The following is a 21,623-nucleotide window of genomic DNA, read 5'->3' on the forward strand; positions in this document are numbered from 1 at the left end:
ATTACATAATTTCAGTGTAACTATTGTATTCTATTGTTTTGACCATTTATTGCTTTATAGGTACCACCTTTGTTTTAGTGACCACAATGACTGCATTCACCTCTTTCTATCACATACTGACTGCCATTCAGCATAATAAATGACCCTATTTTGCTTAATGATTCATTATTATATGCTAATTAATTTAATAAATTTTCAGCCACAGGGTAATTAAGTCGTTAACATGCGTCATTGTGGCCATCTGGGTGAAGCTGGGTGTTGAAATGTACCGTTCTTCCTCCTTATTATAACCCTGTGCCACCGCATGTCTTACTTGTTGTAGTGTCCTTGAGCAAGCCTTAAATTTTCAACCCATAGGTGCAAACCCATGCTCACTCTGTTATTACAACAAAGGAGAGATGAGGATGTAGTACCGCCGCAGTCCGCACTGATGCGTGCAGATAAGATGCGGCATTGATGGGACAGACACAGTGGGAAGAAGTGGTTTATGAAATGCGCAGAGCAGACACGACGCTTCTGAATATGCACCCATGACTGTCGGCTGTCCCTAATTTAACTCCGAGCGATGTAATTGGCGATGGTGGATTTGTTTACCATATTTGGCAAGATAGTGACACAGCGCGCCTGGGAATTGGACGAGCACGGCCGTCATTCACAAAAGTCTGCCTCCTGGAGCTTTACAAACAAAGCGCGTGCTCACGGGAGTTGTAGTCCAAAACAAACCCTTTCTGCGATTACTCGAGTGGGGATTTACCTCCTCTTTGGTGATTTCGATGCTAAACGCATACCATAATTCAAAATACACTTATTATGACGAGCATTCTTGTTTAACGTCAATATAAGTATCAAAATAAACCTCTATCTGACGGTTAAAGCAAAGCCGATCCGGGACCCTCCGCTTGCAGCATACAAATCCCACCGGCGATGCTCTCAGTTGATTGGCTGCGTCCTTCTGTCAATCACGCAATGCTCCCTCCACTACCGCTCCTACAGTAAATATTTGTGTTTGCTCAACCGGCTGTAATGGTGGACGACTGAGGCAGAGAAACGGAATACAACTAGAGCGAAGGAAGAGAGGAAAACGGTCGAAAGTCTGTTTCAGAGCCAGTCGCCGCGAGTAGGACACGGGCTTCGTCGAAAATGGATGAACTCAAACATCAAGTCATGATTAACCAGTTCGTCCTGACGGCGGGTTGTGCGGCAGACCAGGCGAAGCAGCTTTTGCAAGCGGCACATTGGCAGTTCGAGGTAAAAGAAAAATTAGAAAACAAAAACAAAAACGAAAAGGCTTTTGCGCGAGAGCCGGCGGGGTAACGTTAGCCACACGGCTAATGTTTATGTCTGCCGACCGTTAGTTTTCCCCGGGGCTCGTCTCTGTGCCTCTCGGCACTTTTCAGGCTCTTGAAATTCAACACAAAACAAAGCGTCAGTGTTAGCTGGCTGTCCGCTTTAGGTCTCCAACAGTCGGCCCACTTTCAAACCAGAACTTTTGTGTGTATTTAAAGTCCATATCTGTGCTTTAGCCAAACTAAATCTGTAGGGAATACACAGTAACGCAGTGGGGCAAAGCGTACAGCTAGCACATCCAATTAGACTTTACTCTAGATTAAATACTATAATCCGACACATGACAGCAGTATACAGGCGAGGCCAACGAGTGCGATTACGCAATAAAGATGACCGCCGTGTTGTATCGACCAGCCTACTAAAGAGTAGTTTTAATTGTTTAGTCTGCGGTGAACCGATTTCAGATATAGCTTGTACATTTTTCTTCGCCTCAAGCTCGTTGTAGTGTTTGGGTTTGCGTTCAATCAATCAACGTGGAAACAACCGACGTTTCGGACGAATTCTTCGCCTCCGGCTATTTTTAGTGTCCTTCTCTGAAGCATAAAACAGTGCCACCAAATGTCATTCATTTTCTGTGTGTTTTTGTTTTATTCTAGACTGCCCTCAGTGCCTTTTTTCAAGAAACAAATATTCCATATGGCCATCATCATCAAATGGTGAGTGCGAGAAAGAGGGTGGTGATCATAATAATACTTTTCGTAATATTTTCCGTTCTGTTTATCTAACTATAACAAGATTCATGCTAGTATATCTTTAAGGCCGCTGTGTTGTTTTGGGTGGGATGGGGGGGAGGGCAATAAACAGCCCTTATAGGCCAAGAGGGATGATGTTGTACTAACAATAACAAAGCACATGTCGGCCATGTTGTGAGCTTCCAGAAATAAACACACAGGCAGGCATGCAGCCGCAGCAGCCACATTGAGGGAGAGAGCGTGTGTGTGTTTGGGAGGAAGAGGGAGCGAGGAAGATAGATGTAAATCTATCAAGGACCTCATTTTTCATGCTATCAGTCGAAGTGCATGATGGCAGGAAGGGCTCCTCGATGTCTGAGTAAGACAGAAAAGTCCCTTTCCAGGAAGAGGACGGCTGCCTCGCTCAAATAGACCCTCATGCAGTTGCATTTGCTTCGGGTAATTCGGCTGTTTTGCACCCATTGGGTTGCTGTTCCCCTCAACACAACACAAGTCAGAGCGGAGCAAACTGGAAGGCGTTAGGGCTGTGGGAGACTCCGCACATGGCACACACAGAGGTTGAGCATTATGAAACACTAGCAGTATTTGGGCTTTTAGCAGCAGCCCACTTTGGCAGCACACAAGCCTTTGTTTGCAGCCGCATGCATGGCAGCATCCAGCAACAGCTGCCCTCTGGAAGAGGCTGATGTGGATGTGCTGTGGACAAAACCGTTGATCGTTTTTAAGCTCGTGCTCTGTTTGTGTGGCAACGACCATCGTCAAACTGCGAAACATTTTAGCGTTGCATTTGTAGAGAAAAGGGAGAGTGATTGTGTGTTTATGCATGTATAGCCTCAAGAGTAGTGCGCTATCACCAGTCAGCATAGAAACGGTTCACACCGAGCTGAATCATGTTTATCACAGCTTTATTGTGAGAAAGAAAGCCAAGATGTCCTTAATCGTCTGATCCGTAAATAAGAGCACCTCAGTCCTCTATATTGCTCTGGAAACGTGTCACTTTAATTTAGAGAGTAAACAATTTGCAAAGAGGTGTCCTGTTCTGTCTGCCAAGCAGGGCTGAGCTTGATTGCTGTACACACCAGATAATGAAGTCAGACTGCAGAGCACCTACGTGTGTTTGTGGTGTTATTGTTTCAGGCATGTTCTTGCATAATCACAGGTTCACGTTCCCTTTGTTGCATACGCCAGCATGTGCGTGTGTCTATGTCCTCACATACTTTGCATGCATGCATTTGTATTTGGTGCAAGCACAGAGTGAGTGTTTGTATGTGTATGAGACACAACAGTACTACAGTAGGGCAGCGTGTCCAACCTTCCTGCAGCTTATCAGGCCACAGTGTTCATTGGTATACAAATCTAATCCACTTTGCTCTCGCTCTCACTCTTAATTCTCTCTCTCTCTCTCTCTCTCTCTCTCTCTCTCTCTCTCTCAGTCTCTCTAGAGTTTAGAGTAAATATGAAGAACATTTAGTTACATTTCTGTTGCACATGCTGTTGCGTTAATGTTTTGTGTTACGACACAAGCTGAACTCATCCTTGAGATTGCTGTTTTGGCTAGAGGCCTCAACCCAGCCCCGATGGCCCCAACAGATAGCCTGTAGACGTGCACTTCTTGGCAGCATAACAGTTTAGGTTGTCATGTAAGTCAGTTAGTTTATGGATACTGTACAGTGAGCTGGTTTATGCTATTGTTTTTGAGGCCCCGAAACAATGTATGAGGCTGAATGTGATGTGCCAAATGGCTTTCCTATCTAAATTTGGCATCATGGGAGAGAGATCGTCTTGGATACTAAAGAACTGTTGTTTAATATATACATTTGTGTGTCTAAACAAAGCAATTTGTATCAGTCAGTACGTTAGCATTGAAATTGTAAACCATGTCTGATTTTATTTACATGCGCTTTGCAAATGCTTGTGCGGCAGAGGTTTATATCCTGTATCGAATATCAAGTAGTGAGGTGAGTTAGCCTACTCATCAGTACAGTCTTGCATAATGCTGTGAATGGTGGGGGATTTAGCTAAAGCTCCTGTCATTATTATTTCCTTTTACAAGCAATCCCAGGCCCAGAGGAGTGCCTGTGCTTTGGCACATGATGTAAAAGAGCTCTGTACAGGCACACATTTAAGTCTCTGCTTGTTGTGTGCTTGTGTGTGTGTAGTCTGTTTCAGTGAGAACCACAGTGTGCAGCCACACGATGGATCTTGAACAGATTGTCCATTTGTCTTTGTGTTCAGCAAATCATATACGTATGTTCTGCGATGGACACCCAGGCCCTAAATACAGTCTAACCCCTCCCAGTCTAGTCCCAGTCTTCTCTACACACACCCTGCCTTTACAAACACTGCCACCGCAACACATTCCTACAGGATGCAATGCTCACACCGGCCCAAAATGAACCCTTTCAGAGCGGAGGGGGCCGGTATAACTAAAAACACCATCCCTCTCTCTCTCTTAAGTTTATACGCTCTCACTCCTCTTACCTCCCTCCTTTGCAAACTCTGTCTTTTTTCCGTTTATAAATGCTTTCAATACATGTTGTAGGGATGTCTCAAGCTCAGTTTGAGGTATTTGTTAAATGAATTATGAAAAGTCTCTGTCTTGGTATGCTAGCTTTCTAAAATGCTCTTCCACACACACTTCCACGCACAATAGTTGATAGAAAATCTTTTGTCATTTGCAAGAAAAACTGCCTTAATGGTTTGTTGTGTGCAAGAAAAATATTTCCCTTGAACTGAATAGTTTCTTCTTCACATGAGCAACTTTAAGAAGTATTTCTTCAGACATGGTTTTTGAGTGATCTGTTCTGGACAGTGTAACAAATGTCTGTGTTTGAGTTGCTCATTGTATGTCAGTGAATTTCAATGGAAAAACGCTGAAACTTAACTGCATGTTCACACCAATATCAGTGTTTCCATGATTAATATCTCTCCATGTGGGACACATACAGCCCCAATAAAGTGAATGAATGAATCCTCATGTGACCACAGAGGAGGAAGTAGCCCAGCTGGATGATTCCACTGTTGTCTGGGAACATGTGACCCCATCATGTGACTAAGCTGGGAAACTAACTTAGCCACAAGGCCTACTTCACATGTGTGCAATTTCTGCCAGCGTCATGGCTATTAAAACAGAATGCAGAGAGAGGTCTGCATGTAGCAGCCCTGCATTGAAATCAGGAGTTGGATGTTGAAAAGCGTGCTGTCTTTAGTAGGTCAGGCTAGTAAAAATAATCTCCTCAAGAAATATTTCACATTCTCCTTTTCCTCGTGAATCATATCTGCACCTTTACAGTATATCAAGATCTGGCTCTAGACAACAGAGTGCCTTCCTAACTTTGCCTGGGGCCAAGAACTACGAAATTACACTAAAATAATATAGATAGACATATATAGAGAGAGTTTAAACTGCCAACAGGTAAGGGTTTTCTTTTTTTTTTTTTGCTTTAAATTATCATTATGAAGTCATTATTGATTGCACAATGTAATGGCTATAAAATAATGACACCTTCAGCTTTTAAATTGGTTCCCTGTAAGCCTCACTTTCTCAGTATGACCGACTGTGTTGGGGGAATGCCTGAAATGTTGTCTGTTTCCATTGTAAATCAGTGGTCTTAGCGAAATCCTGAAGACACAAAGTCTTTTTAAACTGACAACAAAAAATGAGGGTGATACAACTGCAGGCATATTGGCGCTATCTTGCAAAGTTCTTTTATACTGTAAAATAGGTTCTCTCAAAGATAGGACATCAGTCCTATCAGTCCAAACCCCTGTCAATAAGCCAAAAAGTCCGTAATTCACTGTTGACCCATTCTACAGAATCAGATTAGTCTCCAACTCACAATCTCTGTGGACCCACCATCAATTATATGTGTGTGTGTGTATGTGTGTGTATTTTTTTTTTTTATTTGAAAGTCCGGCCGTCACAGTGCCTGCTTAGAAAAATGTTGGCCCTTTAGCAAATGTAGCTTCCCTTTTATGTTATGAAGAGGCTACAATACATTATGTCGTGTAACATTTTCTATATTGAAATCGATTCTCTGTCGATCAATGAGTTGTCAGTGACACTGAATACAGTGTAGCTGGAGATCATTCACAACAGATGTTAAGATGTGATTTTATTGTGGCTTACTTCCCTATCATTGACATCGTTGTCATGGCGATATGAACTGCTGGAGAGAGTGCTGTGTGTTGTTGAGTTCACATATTAACATCACACCAGAGAATTTGCCATCAGCTCCTAAATTGCAGATACAGAATCTGCCTCCTTTTCTCTCATACACAATTTCTGCAGCTCGTGTAAATTGCATTTGTAAGAATATGTCTGAGTCAGAAATGAATATGGACTTCCTGTCTGAACCTTGTCTGCCTCAGTTTTGCGTTGTGGATGTGGATCTTTGGTTCTGTGGATATGTCCTTCCCATTTGCTTATGATGTAAATGAGCATATTAGTTAAATGAAAGAAGAAAGTCATTTTTAAATCTTTCTTCCCACTGTAGAGCACATTCCAGCCTGGTCTACGTTCTGCAACCACCATGTCATGACTAAACCGCTCCATGTTTTGAACAATCACTTTTTTTATTGTGCTGTAATCATTGTTCTTCAATGGCATCACGCAGAAGGCGAATGAAACCAGGATTTTATGAAGGGCAACGTTCAGCGCCAGCTGACTCGGCGCATTGACGTAGCAGAATAGTATGGGGCACAGCAGAGCAGTGATAAAGGTGGGCGTGATGTTGTTTAAAGGCCGTTTCCTGGCAATATAAACACCCAGTAGAAGAAAGGAGGTGTGTGTGTGTGTGTGTGTGTGTGTGTGTGTGTGTGTGTGTGTGTGTGTTTGAGGGGGTGTTTCTGGTAACTACAAACATTTGGTTTTGGTGTCCGGGTGTGGCTTCAAAAAGGATTTTTAGAAATCCTAACTTTTCTCATCCATGTACGATCTCATCTCACTGAGATTTGAAGTGTGTGGTGTGCCCATGCAGAGGAGCAGAGGTATAATTACCTTCATAAATCACAATGTCACAACATGGACGGCTGTCTGCTGCTATTTCTCTCTCTGTCTTAACCTCTATCCATTTATCATCACACTGCAAGAGACGAGGAAGGCTAACTGAAACATATAAACTATACTTCTGTTGTTTTTTTTAAATTGCATTGAGGAATCAATGAAAACAAGTGAGGAAGGGTGTTTGGCAAGTGCTGAAGGTGAACAAGGCTAATAATAAGGCAGTGCCAGGTATTGTGGTAGAAGATACAATAACACAGAGCTGCTTTGTGTCTGTGCCATGAAAGAAACAAGGTGTTCTCTGTCCAGCTGCAGACGTTACTTACAGAAGTGTATTAAATGCATTATGAGCTGAAATCCAGTTTATATTCTCCCATTGTTTGTGTATTTAAGTGAGATTTTTTTTTGTGTGTGTGTGTGTGTGCGTGCGTGTGCGCACTATAATCCCCTGGCTGTGCACACAGTAATGTGTCTCAAATTTCAATGTTAATCATTTCTAGATCTGTTAATGTGTCTGCATGTATCTGTGCCTGGGTGTATGTATGTATGTATGTATGTATGTGTGTGTGTGTGTGTGTGTGTGTGTGTGTGTGTGTGTGTGTCCGTATGTTGAACAGCCATGCCAAGCAGTTAGCCACATCTGAAGGGGCTTGGCCTGTGCTTTGCATGTTCCAGCGTGTTGCCCTGCATGTTTCCAGGAGCACGACTTCCCAGAACCCTAACCACACGCACAAAGGCATGTGCACAGCCGCACACACACACATACACAGGAACTTTGGCTCAAGGGACGCTGGGAATGGGAATCCATGTGGGATGGCTGCGAGGACCAGATGTGTTTATGAGCAGTGGAGTTAGATTGGGTTTCACACTGATTCTAGGAGTCACTGAGTACACACACACACACACACACACACAGACACAGGGGTTAGGCGTATGGCTGAGGAAACACAAGCAGCACATGGGACCCTTGTCTGTTGCAAAAAAGGGAGTGTTGTCACATTGCGTCTCCCTGGCCTGTTTTTTGCACTGCAGCCAGGCTCAGTCATCTCTGCAACAACCGGCAGCTACATAGTCCTCCATTCCTCTGCTGTCACCCTCCTTAGCCATGGCCATTACTTTTCTGATTTCCTGGTTCACATTCATGACCCTTGAGGTCTGCTCTTCATTTCATGCATTAGATCTATAAGCGCGGTGCAGTGTACTTCTGGGATTCCTGATCTGACACCCAAGGGGCTCAAGTGTTTAAAATACATCCTTTCCAGAATCACACAGCTTTTTCAATGTGAAGATAGAAGATAGATAGAAGATAGTAGCTGCCAATATCAGATTTAGCCAAAATCAATTTAGTTTGTATACATTCACCTCCTCCACAACCGCCTTCCCAATTATCTGACATTTTGCGTTTTGAACTGAGGCATCTCCAGGCACAGCTATCTGGAGGAGTCCATTTGTCTTTGTTGTCATCTGGGCTTCAGTAAAGCATCTGCATGCTGCCGTCTCAGATTAATAACACAATTTGCTTATTGTGAAGGCAACACTGAGAAATGTTGATTAGAGTTTTCAAAGAAATAATCATGTTCAGTGGTTCAGACAAGAAGAAAACATAATATGTGGGTTGCCTGTGAGATGCTAGAAAAACTGAATTTGATCGACAGTGTGTGTGTGTCGCTTTAAGAAAAAGATCTTTTTGCAAAGTGAACCTCAGTGTTTACATCGTAAGCGTGTTTTGTTTTCCCTAAACGATGACCTTTGGCCTAGTTTCTGTTGCCAGACTGTTACCAGTCGACAGGCCACACTCCTTTTTCTAGATACGAGCGAGCCACTGAACACTTATTGTGAGGCTGTTAGCCATTGTTGTGAGCAGTACAGTGTGTGCAGCACACACACACTCCACTCAGTCCCACTTCTATCTTTTGTCAGTTCCTGCTTTCTTTTTCTTTCTGTTTCTGCTCTTTTTTTTTTTTTGTCATTGCCTCTATCTATTTTGTTTTCCTTTCCCAGTCTCTCTCCTGTATTTTGAAAGTGTCCACATGAAAACAGAGCACAGCCTGGCTATTGATTAACTGGGTCCCCTGTGAGCACAAATCCAACCATGTCCCTGTGTGTATGTAACATTAGCTCAGACATAGACATCCACAGGCTGAGGGCTCAGCTGCTGGAAGCTGGGTGAGACTGAAGGAGCGAGGGGTCATGGGTGAAAAGGGGAGGGGACGGTCACTTGAAATGATCAGCAGCACCTGTCAACCTCCTTATTTAGTTTGGGAAAGAAACACCTAGTTTTGACATCTAGCCACTCCCATGAAACCTTGAGTGTCAGCACCTGTTGCTCTGCAATGTGATGCGAGTATTAAAACAGAGAGACAGTGTTGCTGGTCTTGTTTAGATGTAGGTCTGGTTTACAAGTGTGAAGGAATGGCAGCTTGAAGAGGATGTTAACAAACAGATGGATGAAGGTGCTGTTTAGTTTTTCATCATAGGAATGCACACACAATGAATCAATTATGTATATCTCAGTATTATTAAGCACTCATTATCCTTATGGTTTGCATAGTTGGCATACTTTTTAGTAGGTCATGGTTGCATTGTATCCAACTCTAGAGCTGCAGCTCCAAAACAAAAAAAAAAAAGGGAAATGCTAGGCCATACGCACACTAAAAGAACTCTCCTATTTAGACATTTAACAGGTAGGATCACACGCAGTTAATGCAGCAATGGTCTGCCTGCCCTCTTTCCTTTGTCTTTTATTCTATCCCTCTGCCCCCTCTGTTTTATTGAGGATGTCACTGCCAGATTACAAGTAAATCAGGCGTTGGATGTAGCATGGACCCACACGTTGTTTGTTTATTGGACAGAGTTATGGTAAACTGCCATCTGTTGAGGTTACATATTTGGTAAGCATGTTGTCAAAACATCCAGTTCCAGTTCCTGTAACGTTAACAAAACATGATGAACGTGTCTGCACGCTTTGGCAGTAATTTGATATATTGAGGAGGCATTTCATATCATCTGGAGGCTGATTTTGACCTCCGTTTATCTTGTTAGTCTTGTTTCGGTCAACATTCATCCTTTTTTTTTTGTTTTTTTTTGCTTGTCATGTCCGTTGGTCAGATTGCATTATCAGGTCTAACATACTGTATTGTAACACTCTTCCAAGTGGACAGAGACCTGCATTTTCAGTGTTGCCAGGTTTGAATGGCATTGTTCTCACATGCCCAAACAAACCAAACAAAGGGAATGAATGTTTCAAAAAGCATATGAACTGCTCGGAACATGCACGACACGAATGCACCCAAGACTAGTCCAGACCTGATGCTGGTGAAACATAAAAGCATCCTCCCACACATGCAGTTAAAAGAGGTGCAGTCAACAGTTTGTATCTCCTTTCCATGTCTTGCTACTCTTCTCAGCCTCAATTGATTGAGAGACTCCATGTTCTTTTTCAGTGTTGTACAGCTTTACACCCCTGAACTGCCCATTAGTAGTCCTTCACAGTGGAACAGTTGGATTGAGGTTAAATGTTTTTTTTTTGACTTTGTCCAATGTTATGAGGTCAGTTCCAATAACATTGCTGGAAGACAGCATCAACATTGAGTAAAATGCTCCCAGAGCTGAGGGTTATAATGTGAAACTGTGACACCAGGGATCCCACACATCCTCTAGTAATAGGAAAAACATTTTGCCTCATCATAAACATAGATTATATTAAACAATGAACTAAATTCGAAATCCTCCAATGTATTCTATTTTAACTGTGTTAAAATAATGGCAGATAGCAGCAAACTGCCTGGGAGGATGTGGAAAAGGTAGATCTTATTTAATTATATGTAACTAAACTTTTTAGGCTGAGCACAACACCATACATGGCCTCTGGGCTCAACTAATTACCAAATAAAGATTTTGAAGTGTGCACACATGGTGGCCTAGCCCCAGCAGCCAAGCAATCAATGCAGACACCTCGTCTTGTTATTGCTGTTGTACACCATGTGTTATTTTGCAAGAGACTTGCTGTAGTGAGGAAACATTTTCTGACAGTTTTGTCCAGATACTGTACGCATACATCTCACTGAACAGCAAGTTCAATGTTATAATCTGGTCAGAACGTTCTAGTACAGTTCTGTTAAGACTGGGGGCCCGTGGATTGCGATGTCGAGCCACATGCTTCACTGTGATTCTCGTGTCTCTCAGATCTCTCAGCACAGTTTGCTGCAAGTGCTGACAAAGAGTGTGTGAACTGTATGCAACAAGCCGCAGACTGGAGGGAGAGGGAGAAGAGGAGTGGGAAGTGAGAGAACGATAGAGAAGGGAGAGAAAACAGACACGTCATAGGTTCACATTAATGTTCCCAGCAGAGGGAAAGATGGAGAAAACAAAGTTGGGTTAGTGTTGTTTGGAAATTGTGATGAGTTAAATGAAAGTATTGCCATTGGTTGGACCAGATTTGGTTTGGAAATTGTGAAATATTAATATATTTAAAAATCAGTGTCAAGCATATACTCATCCTCTGTCAAATCGGTATGTTGTACGTACACACACACACATACAGATATGATACATACATGCATGTAAATGTAAAGCAAATTCACACATAAAAAGAAAAGGTTAACAAATGTATTTCTGCTGCACACACATATTGTTTAAAGCTCCTCTCTTGGCAACCCCTAAAAACCTCATTAAAATTGCATATTTAGAAGCTTTTTCCATGAAAATCCCTTCACGCCTTAAAATGGCTTAGCTGTAACTCTACACCTTTGCCTGCGTTTAGTATACAGCCATCTATGAATATGCAAATACCCCACACCTCTATCTCCACCCACCCCTCCAGCGCTCGCCTGCAGCTCAAGCGTACCTGCTCACCTTCGACTCTGCTCATCAAACACACAAACGCCTTGCCGGAAAACCTCTCCCTCATGCCATATGCACTTGAATTACCTAGCCTTATCTTGCTATGGCTATATTAGGAGCTTAAGAGATTTTTTCATGACATGCTTCCTTTGAGAACACCCACAAAGTCATGACGTTTTCTGTCGGAATTATCGTAATGAGTATAGCCATCATTCCTCAACTTAAAATGTCATGTCAGCATTTAACACGAGTCACCATGTAAGTTGGCAGGCTGACGTTGGCTAACATTACCTAGCATGCTGCAGATTTGTTTGGACACAGTCAACGGATAAAACTCAAGAAAAATAAACGCAGCAGTTGACCAACACGTTGGATTGTACTCCCTCTGTAGAACAATATCAGGCTTCAATATATGTTTTATGGCGAAATCCATCTGTGTTTGTGTAAAAATTTCAAAACAGTTCTCTGGAAACAGCAATTGGAAGCAGAACACGTCTCTGCCATTGTTTTGAAAATAGTGAGACTTGGCATTCAGAATACAGATTCATAGCCACACCTGGCTCACCCTGCAAGTCAACCGCGTCATTGGTCCAGTTCCAAGGTGGAAATGCTCAGCAAGGGCACGGACTGCTCGTTTTGCACATGATATGTCTTGTAGCATATATATATAAAAAAAAAATCATATGGATGAAATAACAAGGTTAAAAACTTGTTTTAACAATGTTTTTAAACACATTTGTATGTTGTTACATTTATATACAGACTCCAGAACCTGCATTGAACTGCACTGTATTTGTGTGTAGGTATTTTGAGACTCCCCTGCCGTGACTTGATTTACGAATGCAGGAATTATCTGTAGCCCACCAGATGACGCTCCTCCGCCTCAGCCAATCACATGAGCTCATTCAAGGGTTTCATGTAATGTAGTCACGAAACGTTAAATCTGCTCTGTCTGCAAATATGTATTTGATTACAAGGAAAGTTTCATCCATTAGCTAGCTAGCTAGCTAGGTTTTCTATCAACATTATATATGTAGCTAACTTGTTAGCTAACACAAGTGGTAAATGCCACATCGCTAACAAGCATTCATAACTCAAAAATATTTAATTATGCACAAGAGAGTTACGACGTACCTGTGGAGAGCAGCCACCAGACACCATGTTGAGGTTGACCTGTGGGTAAATGTAACGTTATGTGACTACAATGATGCCCTCAGATCTATGCCTACGTGGTTGGTTAAACTGAAGGAGCCATCTGGTTGGCTGAAAATAATTCTCTGCATTTGTGAATGGCAGAGGAGTGTCAAACAATCTACCGACAAAAGTAGTGAAGTTCATTCATGACAAGAGTTTGTGAATGCAGTGTGTGTTTATTTGTTTTGTAACCAAGTTACTGGAAAGCGGCAGATTATGTTTCATACATTGCCAAAAAAAAAGAGAAAAAAAGAGCTCATGATGTCTGACAGCTGGACGGAAACATCCGGAGAGACTGAAATGAGATGAATGTGGGTGTGAGGTAGAAGCACCGAGGTAAACGTTACACGGAGGAGGTCGGCTGGGGTCACGAGACGTAACTGGACCCTCAGCACAAGTATGCAGGAAGCCAGAACGCAGCTCCTTTCAGCCTGGCTAATACACACACTTGATATGTCTGAGGAATGTGGTCGGTCAGAATGGAAATAACTCCAGCTCATCTGTGTTTGTGGACAAACACACACGTATGTACACAAATGGAGGAGTGTTTAAGGCTTGCGGAGCCCGACCGCAGGCCCGGGCCTGGCATGTTTAGCTTGGTCGCTGCCCGTCAGCCATGCGTTCCTCATGCCGAGCTCAGCAAACAGACTTGAAGAGAAGATGGACAGGGCCGGGCCGCTGCGACCACAGAGCCCTGTCCCGCCAACAAGGAGATGTGTGCTGCTTCCTCATAACAACCGTCCCCATGGCAACCCCTCTCTGTTGGCTCTGTTTTGAACACAAACTCGCTCTGGCCGCCTGTAATTCCCCCTGTCTCTCCATCTGTATATCTAGAATAAATGGCTCGACCTCCCTGCTGTAACACACTTTCTGCTTGTTCTGCTACACGTGTGCTGATGAACTTAAGTGATTTTAGGAGTCACTGAGTGGACACACACACACACATTCTGTCACATGAAGGTCCTCACCTTGATAGGACAACAGCTTTAAACATCCGCTTGTGTTTCTAAGTACACGGTTTTGACTTTGTTAACATGAGCAGCATGAAAGTGAATGTACTGTTTGAGTGGGAGTTGATCTTGGTGTTGCTATTTTAACTAGCCAAGGAGGCCTACAGACAGTCGCACTCCGGTGATTGACAAGTTTATGCAGCACTTTAATGCTCCTGATGTGTGTATTGACTGTAGGTTCTTTGGTGTCACAAGAGCTCACGAAAAAATAACTGATTATACGAATTATTAGTATTATTAGAATGCAAATGGACCACATGTTATGAAGAATGAGTGTAATAGGTAGAGACAGGACAAAAAGGTATGTTAGGGTATGTTGTCACAAGCTTAACGAACTGAAAAAGTACACAGAACAGGATGCAAGCAAAACACTTTCACAGCCTTTGACCTATTAATCAGGGAAAATACCCTCGCTGACATGCATGGATACTCACCAAATGATTTGCATGAATGTATACACGCCTTATAAGGATAAATTATGAGCTCACTTCCTGAACAGATTTCACCATCAGCAGATGTTTTATCAGTAGTTTAGCTTTTGAAATCGTGCTAAAATCACATATCTACCAGCACAGAATCCTGGTGGTTGTTCCATTTGGTTTAACACCACAAAGACACTGCTCCAGGGTTTGACTGGAAGCCGAGACCACCCTTTCTTGGCGATCGTGGCCTGCTTGTTTCGTTCCAAATCTGAATGTGATTGCCGCCATCACGGGGGGGGGGGGTCCTCCCAGTTTTTAAACAATTTGTCCAAAGAGCCAGGTGTGAATATACCCTAACTGTTCCTAACTTACAGGCACCCACAGGATATACAATAGCTACGTATGTTTGCATATGTCTCTTTTTTTTTTGCTCAGTTGCTCAGTTTTATCTTACTAAACAGTGGTAAAGTAATAGATCTTGTCTGAGAACATAAAGATCTTTGCTTCTTCAATAAATTACATACAACATAATTTTGAGTATGATAGTCAGTAGTCAATTTATCATTAGTCCACATCTTACACGTTATTGGTTTAGAATTACAACATGCCTCACCAAGCGGACAGTTGTAGAATAATATGCATGCCTTTTGACAAGTCTCCAGTAATTCATGCTGCCTTCTTCCATATCAGATAGCCCATTTCATAACTGAGCTGCACATATCTTCCAGTGAGCCTCACGTGGTTCTCTTTCCACATCACTTGTATGTATGTGATGCAACTGCAGACCCTCTGTAGACACTTTCCTCATCAACATGTTTGTGTACATATGTTATGTATGTATGTATGTTCGCGTTCTCTCAGATGAAAGATTAACCCTCTTGCTGTGGCCCTCGTGCCCCGTCAGTTGTCCAAGAGCCAGTTGGATTTGGCCCTCAGTCTGCTTCCACGGGTCTCAGCAGCTCCTGCAGTATTTTTCTGTCCTTGCCTCAGTCATCCAGAGTTAATCTGCTACTAGGCTGATTAATGCACACAATGAGAAGACGCAGAGTAACCTGCTTCATCAGTATGCACCACCAGAGCAACAGTTTTAAGCTCTGTGTCGGAAGCTGAAGTTTTTACCTCTGGTTGCGTTTTCTTTGCTTTTGTAACAGCTCATGTGATATATATATTCCATATTTGGGTCTCATTTGTTTGGGAGTGGAAGATCTGGTGTTTCTTTTGATATGCGTGTGTGGCTCATCAGTAAATGCATGCTGACAGGTCTGAGCTACGTAGAAACTTTGATCAGTGAGAAAGTGTCTGATGAGCAGTCAGATCCACGCTCAGACAGCCTGGCAGAGAAAGACAGCCGCTGTGTCTTTGGACCAGATCCTCTTCCCCGTGGGTCGATACTGTCTGCATCTCTGACTCCGTCCAAGGTCCCCTGCAAAGACACGCACACATGCCAACACAGAGAGGTGTGTTGTGTTATTCTGTGAGTGGAGGAGTGTGAGGTGGGCAGTTGTGAGACGCTAACATGGTGTTTGAGGTTGGTTTTGTCGTCAGCCTCCCTCTGCCACCTCTCTTGTTTGAATGTGCTGTTAAATAAGAAGCAAAAATAGATGTGTATAAGTGAAAAGTCTTTTAGCTGACTGCAGGTGTATATTTATACCTGCTCATCTGTGTATGAGTTTCTAGATGAGTAAGTCTGATGCAAAGGTCTCAGTGGACAGCCTGAGAGGTCATGTGTCAGCAGTTTTGTGTAATTTTCCCCGACAGTGTGCAAGGCAGCAGGAGGCCTCGTTTATTGTTTTCTTGGGGAGTGCAAGTCACACAGACCCTTAACTGATCATGAGGTTTAACAAGTCCAATCCAGTAGCTTCCACGGCCAAGAACAGGAAGGATTGCAGAGGTCACTTCAGCATTCCAGGGTGTCTCTTTACTGCAGGAAACGGCCTCAGAGACATGAGCCAGCGTTTCCTGTCAGAGAGCACACACTCGCCTTTCATAACAGCGTGCCAATCTGAGAACCTCTAACTCGGCATGGCCCCAGACTGTACATTCACGAGACTAACCTGCAAGCCGCAGCACTTTTGGGGGGCAAAGTGGTCCGATTACACCCTCAAGGGAGGAGCGGTGTTCCTGTCACCCCTGTTGTTTTTCCGAAGGCTGCTTGCGCGCTAAGGCGGCGTGTCACAATCTGAGCATCCTGGGTGATGGAGCCAAGGGTAGATTAGATACCTCGGGTCAGCCTGAGTTCTACTCAGTCAGTGAGGGGAATGTTGTTTTCCACCATTCTTTCCTCCTTTTAGCACGTTAACATTCTCCGTCCAATATTCATGTGTGACTGCAGCTGCTGTTCCCCAGAGTTGATTCATGGATTCTGTGACTCTCAATTCCAGAAAATCCCCCCCCCCCAATCAAATAACCAATCATTTGACCTGAATCTGTTGCAAAGACAAAGTTCTATCTCTGAAGACGACGAAGGGAAAATTTTAAGGGCATAATAGCCAAAAATTCATTTGATTTCCTTTGAATCTAAGCATGCATTGCGTCACGTCAGCTGTGCTTGAATCACAAGTAAATTCCATTTTATATAATCTTAATCCTGGGAGTTGCCGAGCTGTCTTCTTCCTTTGCTGAAGCCTGGTGATTTAGGGTTATTTTGTCATGTAGGTGCCTGCCCTGTTAGCCTCTCAGCCCAGGCTCTTATTTTTAGATGGCAAGCCTCCTGGCTAAACATGGCTCCACCTCTGCTTCCCTATGGAACACAGCAGGTTGTTGTTTTCCTGGTCACACATGGATGGGGACGCAGAGGAGGAAGCGGGCGAAGATGACGATGACGACGAAGGCTTATTATTTCTGAGTAGCCAAACATGTTGTTCACATGGCGTGTTAACTGCAAGGTGGTAGGTTCACTGTTGTTTTTGGCACACGCGTGTATTGTGTGTGCTCAGGGTGCGCCACTAAAGGAACTCCTGGCAGCAGAACAATAACAGTGCTGCCACAAAGAAGGGTCGGAGCAGGTTAGAGCACAGGGAGATGTATTGAGGCCAAAGAGTTTTGGTGTGTGTGTGTGTGTGTGTGTGTGTGTGTGTGTGTGTGTGTGTGTGTGTGTGTGCTCGCTTGTCGATGTGTGTGTCCACAAAGCAATATGAGCTGTTATCCTCAGTCTTAGCAGGTTTATCTAGTCTGCTAAATCAGATTGGACGCCATATTACAGCTGAAACAGGAAGTGGATGTAAACAAAGGACTGTAATGTCATCATTAAGACCCTCTGGGGAAGCATAGACAGACTGGGATTCCCCTAACTTTCCCTTCAGTTATACAGCAGAGTTTGCTTCCTCCCCTAATTTCTCCTACAGGGGATTAATAAAGTCTTATCTTAACATTTGGACATGCACTCCATATTGTACATTGCTGCAGTAATACTGCTTTTTGGCACAACGTGATTTTTTCCGAGCAATATAGGAGTTTGTCGTTCTGTTGCGATACAAGAGCAAAAAAGCTCTTTACAGCTTCACTATTTTACAGTGAAGGTCAGCAGTCATATTGGGAGAAATCCTTTATACAAGATGAAAAGATACCAAGTTCTCCTCTGATGGCAGTCTCAGTAAAGCAGAGTGTGGTGCAGCTATAAATATTTGCTCTGCAATCCTCCAAGTGCGCTCTGAGCCACAGCTGAAAGCAGCGAGCTCACTCCATGGCAGCTATCAAACGTCATTTTCTTAACAATTATTTTCATCATTGACTAATCTGCTGATTGTTTTCTCAGGTAATTCGTGAACTGTTTGATCTGTAAAAGGCCAGAAAATAGTGAAATAGGAATGAATGGAGAAAATTGGAACCAGCGAATGTTGGACATTTCTGTTAAACAATTTATTGACTGTCAAAATGAGGCCGTCCTGTTTCTGTGTGCACAGTTTCTATCTGTCAGTCTTCCTGTTCTGGACATGCATTCATTATTCTCTTCATCCTCCTCATTGGCAGATGTGCACCCCAGCCAACACACCAGCGACGCCCCCCAACTTCCCGGACGCGTTGACCATGTTCTCCAGGCTGAAGGCGTCCGAGAGCTTCAACAGCGGCAGCGGCGGCAGTCCCATGGCCGCCTCCATGGCCACCTCACCCCCGCCCCCCCAGGTCGGCGGCTGGGGGGTTTCACCAAACGTACCTAATGTGCCGCAGCCTCCACAGGGACTCTGGACTCAGGGGCAACCCCCCACGCAGCCTTGCCCTGCCTGGCCCACGGGAGTGAACCCCCACGCGGGCGCTGAGCAGAAGGCTAGTGTAGCGATGGAGGCTGAGAGATGAAGGGCAGCATGGGACTGAAAAGCCCCCTTCCAACCTGGGGAGCGAGGGAAAGGGGGGTGAGAGTAAAGCGGGGAGGGTGGGAGGTGATAATGGGGTAGAAATGGGTTTTGTTCTTTTTTCCCGAAAAGGATTCGGAAAGAGACGGAAACTACGCAAACCAAGAAAAACTCAACGTGGACAATTTAAGACGAGGAGAAAAACCAATGCAAATATCAAAAATAGAAAGAAAAAAAAAGATACGCACACACATAGTAATAAGAGAGCAACTGAAGTCTTTGTTAGTTTTTCCTAAGTAAATGCATAGATAAGAGAAATATTATTGAACTAAAAAACAGAAATTTTAAAAAAAAATATTGTCACGCCCAAGGATTCTATGTGATGTTCAAGAACACTCGAGGCAGCAAACTTAATTTTTTTGTTTCTTTTTTTTTTTTCCCCCTCCATCGTTTCAGCCAGTGACTTTTTTTTTTTTCCACTGGCGTTCTGTGTTTCTGCAACTGTCTGTGCTGCATGAGGAGAGAGGGACTTGCAATGCAGTGTTTGAGATTGACTCAAAAATCAACGCGCACTTGAGTGTGAGTGTGTACGCATGTGAGCGGGTGATCAGTTTGTAATCAAAAATGTATACACACGCATATATATTCACACACACACACACACACACACACACACACACCGATACACACACAATAGCGTTTAGAGGAAACACCTCCATACTGTCATCCCCATCGTCAAAGGTGGGACTTTTCTTACCTCACCTGGTGGTCACCTGACTTCTTTCAGCCAATCAGGGATTCTTCTTAAACCAACCGTTGCCGCCTGGACTCAGACTACAGCTGTCCACTGTATACTTTTTTCTGGAGATTTGGGTTATTACAAGAAAAATGAGAAATCATGGTTTAATATAATATCGTTTATAAATGCTAATTGTTCTGTTTTTGTTGAAAGGTTAAGGGATGTGGCTTTGAAAATGGGTGGGACTTCAGGTTGATCCTTTTTTTTTTTTTGGAAAGAGTGAATGAAATGCAGCTAAAAATGGCTACAGATTTAAAAAAAAAAAAAAACACGACTACTCCATCTTTGTAAACAGAATTGCCACTTTGCATGATGTGTTCATAACGTGTAACATCTTTTGTAGCAAACATACATGAGGTTGAGATGTGGTTACGGGAGGCGTGTATCGTTCCTCCAACCTTCTTCAGATGAAACCACGCCCACTTGGTTCCCATGGAAACCTTGCTCGTGCAGGTCCGGGGAAATATGGCGGCTACTCGGAAAATGTCGATATGGGGCACTGAATGATGATTATCAGAGCAGATGAGACAAGAATTTGCTAGCTAGCATGCTAACCAGAATGCAGCCGGCTTAAAGGCCTTTAGTAATGTAAACTGATGAGCTGAGGGAACAGGAACACAGCCGTCAAACACTTTCATCATACCGAGTGGGTGTGATTTCATCTACAATAGGTTGAAAAGATGATAGACACCTGTGGGAGGGGTATGGAGGTAAAGATGAGGGTGGGGTGGTGGGTGTCATTCCCAAAGCTTCTAAAAATGCAATAGATGAGTGTTTCTCTGAAGAGCTAGAGTCAAATCAGCGGTGCCTCACTGTTCAGGCAGATTTTAACAAAATGTCTTGTTTGATGTGAGAAACAGAGAGAAGAAAGTGGGTGTGGGGCAGCTTGGGGAAGCCCACCACAGGCTATTTGGGGACACTACAGACTACTTTCAGATATACAGTATATATATACCCTCAGTACAGTGCTACAGAGGGGTTTTTACAACATTTAGGTCTCTAGTTTTTGACCGGTCCCTGGTCCATTGATACCGCTGAGGGACAGTTTTGGGGACGACCCTGATGTATGGCAATATTTAAAATTTCAGGGTCTGCCCCTTTTTTTTTTTTAGTTTCTCCTGTTTGGATTATTTTTTCATTCGATAAAAGAAGAGAGAGTAAGAAGAGATATTTTGGATAACTGAGGGTCCTTTTTTAAAAAAGATCATTTGGAAAAGTATGGATATAATAATGAATAAATAAGCAACTTCCTTTTTATTATTTAGACTAAACTAATGTCTCAGTTCGTCCTGTTCCATGCTTCATACTTTATTTGGTTAAATCAGAGCGTTTCTGGGTGGGCCTGTTCCTAAATGGTTTCTCATGTATGTTTTCCCACTTGTATGACTGTATGAGACCATTCCCACAATATTTGTGGACTACCTGATAATTAACTTATCATTTTTGTGAACCTAAATAAATATTGTATGTCAACCTAAGCAGCACTGCAGTGTGTGACTATTGGCTGTACAGTTCATTGAATGTGAGGTTCTTCAAAGGAAGGGGCCTCTTGATCAAGATGTATACTTAACTGTGTGTGTGTGTGTGTGTGTGTGTGAACTAGAGACTCCAGAGCAGTGTGTTGAATAATGACAGTGGGAAGATGGATGCATCATAATCTCATGCTTGGCTTCCTCTCAGCCAGGCGGATTTAATACAGTCACCCAGCCAGACTACAAAGTCTCAAACCTCTCTGTCTTTTTCCGCTTCTCCCTCTCTGAGAACTAAGACGTCTGTCTGATGTTTTGGAGCGAGAAGGCCCGGAGACGAAAGCCAGAATGGAGGAGAAGAGGAGAGGAAAGCTTTTGAAAGAGGGAGTTCAGCTCTGCGGCCGATGTCCATCGTCGCCCTCCCGAATCTACGGCTCTGCAGATGTAAACACAAACACCAGCTGTCTACATGCACGCCATTGCCATACATAAACACCCACACCACACATGCCGATGGTGGTGGTGGTGGTGGTGGTGGCGGTGGCGGTGGCGGTGTT

At 43.4% G+C, this 21,623-nt stretch overlaps 1 protein-coding gene across 1 annotated transcript; it reads left to right on the forward strand.

Annotated features, from left to right (window-relative positions):
• The first annotated feature begins 1,002 nt into the window (after positions 1 to 1,002).
• Positions 1,003 to 21,075, forward strand: ubald1a (UBA-like domain containing 1a). The gene is made up of 3 exons (XM_076759457.1): positions 1,003 to 1,248; positions 1,944 to 2,003; positions 18,479 to 21,075. Exons 1-3 carry the CDS (start codon positions 1,141 to 1,143, stop codon positions 18,800 to 18,802), a joined length of 492 nt encoding a protein of 163 aa, XP_076615572.1. The 5' UTR covers positions 1,003 to 1,140; the 3' UTR covers positions 18,803 to 21,075.
• Positions 21,076 to 21,623: the final 548 nt, after the last annotated feature.

Source organism: Chaetodon auriga, chromosome 20, assembly GCF_051107435.1.
Source record: "Chaetodon auriga isolate fChaAug3 chromosome 20, fChaAug3.hap1, whole genome shotgun sequence".
Classification (NCBI taxonomy): domain Eukaryota; kingdom Metazoa; phylum Chordata; class Actinopteri; order Chaetodontiformes; family Chaetodontidae; genus Chaetodon; species Chaetodon auriga.

Excerpts from the sequence above, each read along its gene's own strand:
- ubald1a (XM_076759457.1), top strand. The coding sequence starts at position 1,141 with ATGGATGAACTCAAACATCAAGTCATGATTAACCAGTTCGTCCTGACG. Across the intron at positions 1,249-1,943 it reads CGGCACATTGGCAGTTCGAG|ACTGCCCTCAGTGCCTTTTT; the intron begins GTAAAAGAAAAA and ends GTTTTATTCTAG. Across the intron at positions 2,004-18,478 it reads ATGGCCATCATCATCAAATG|ATGTGCACCCCAGCCAACAC; the intron begins GTGAGTGCGAGA and ends CCTCATTGGCAG.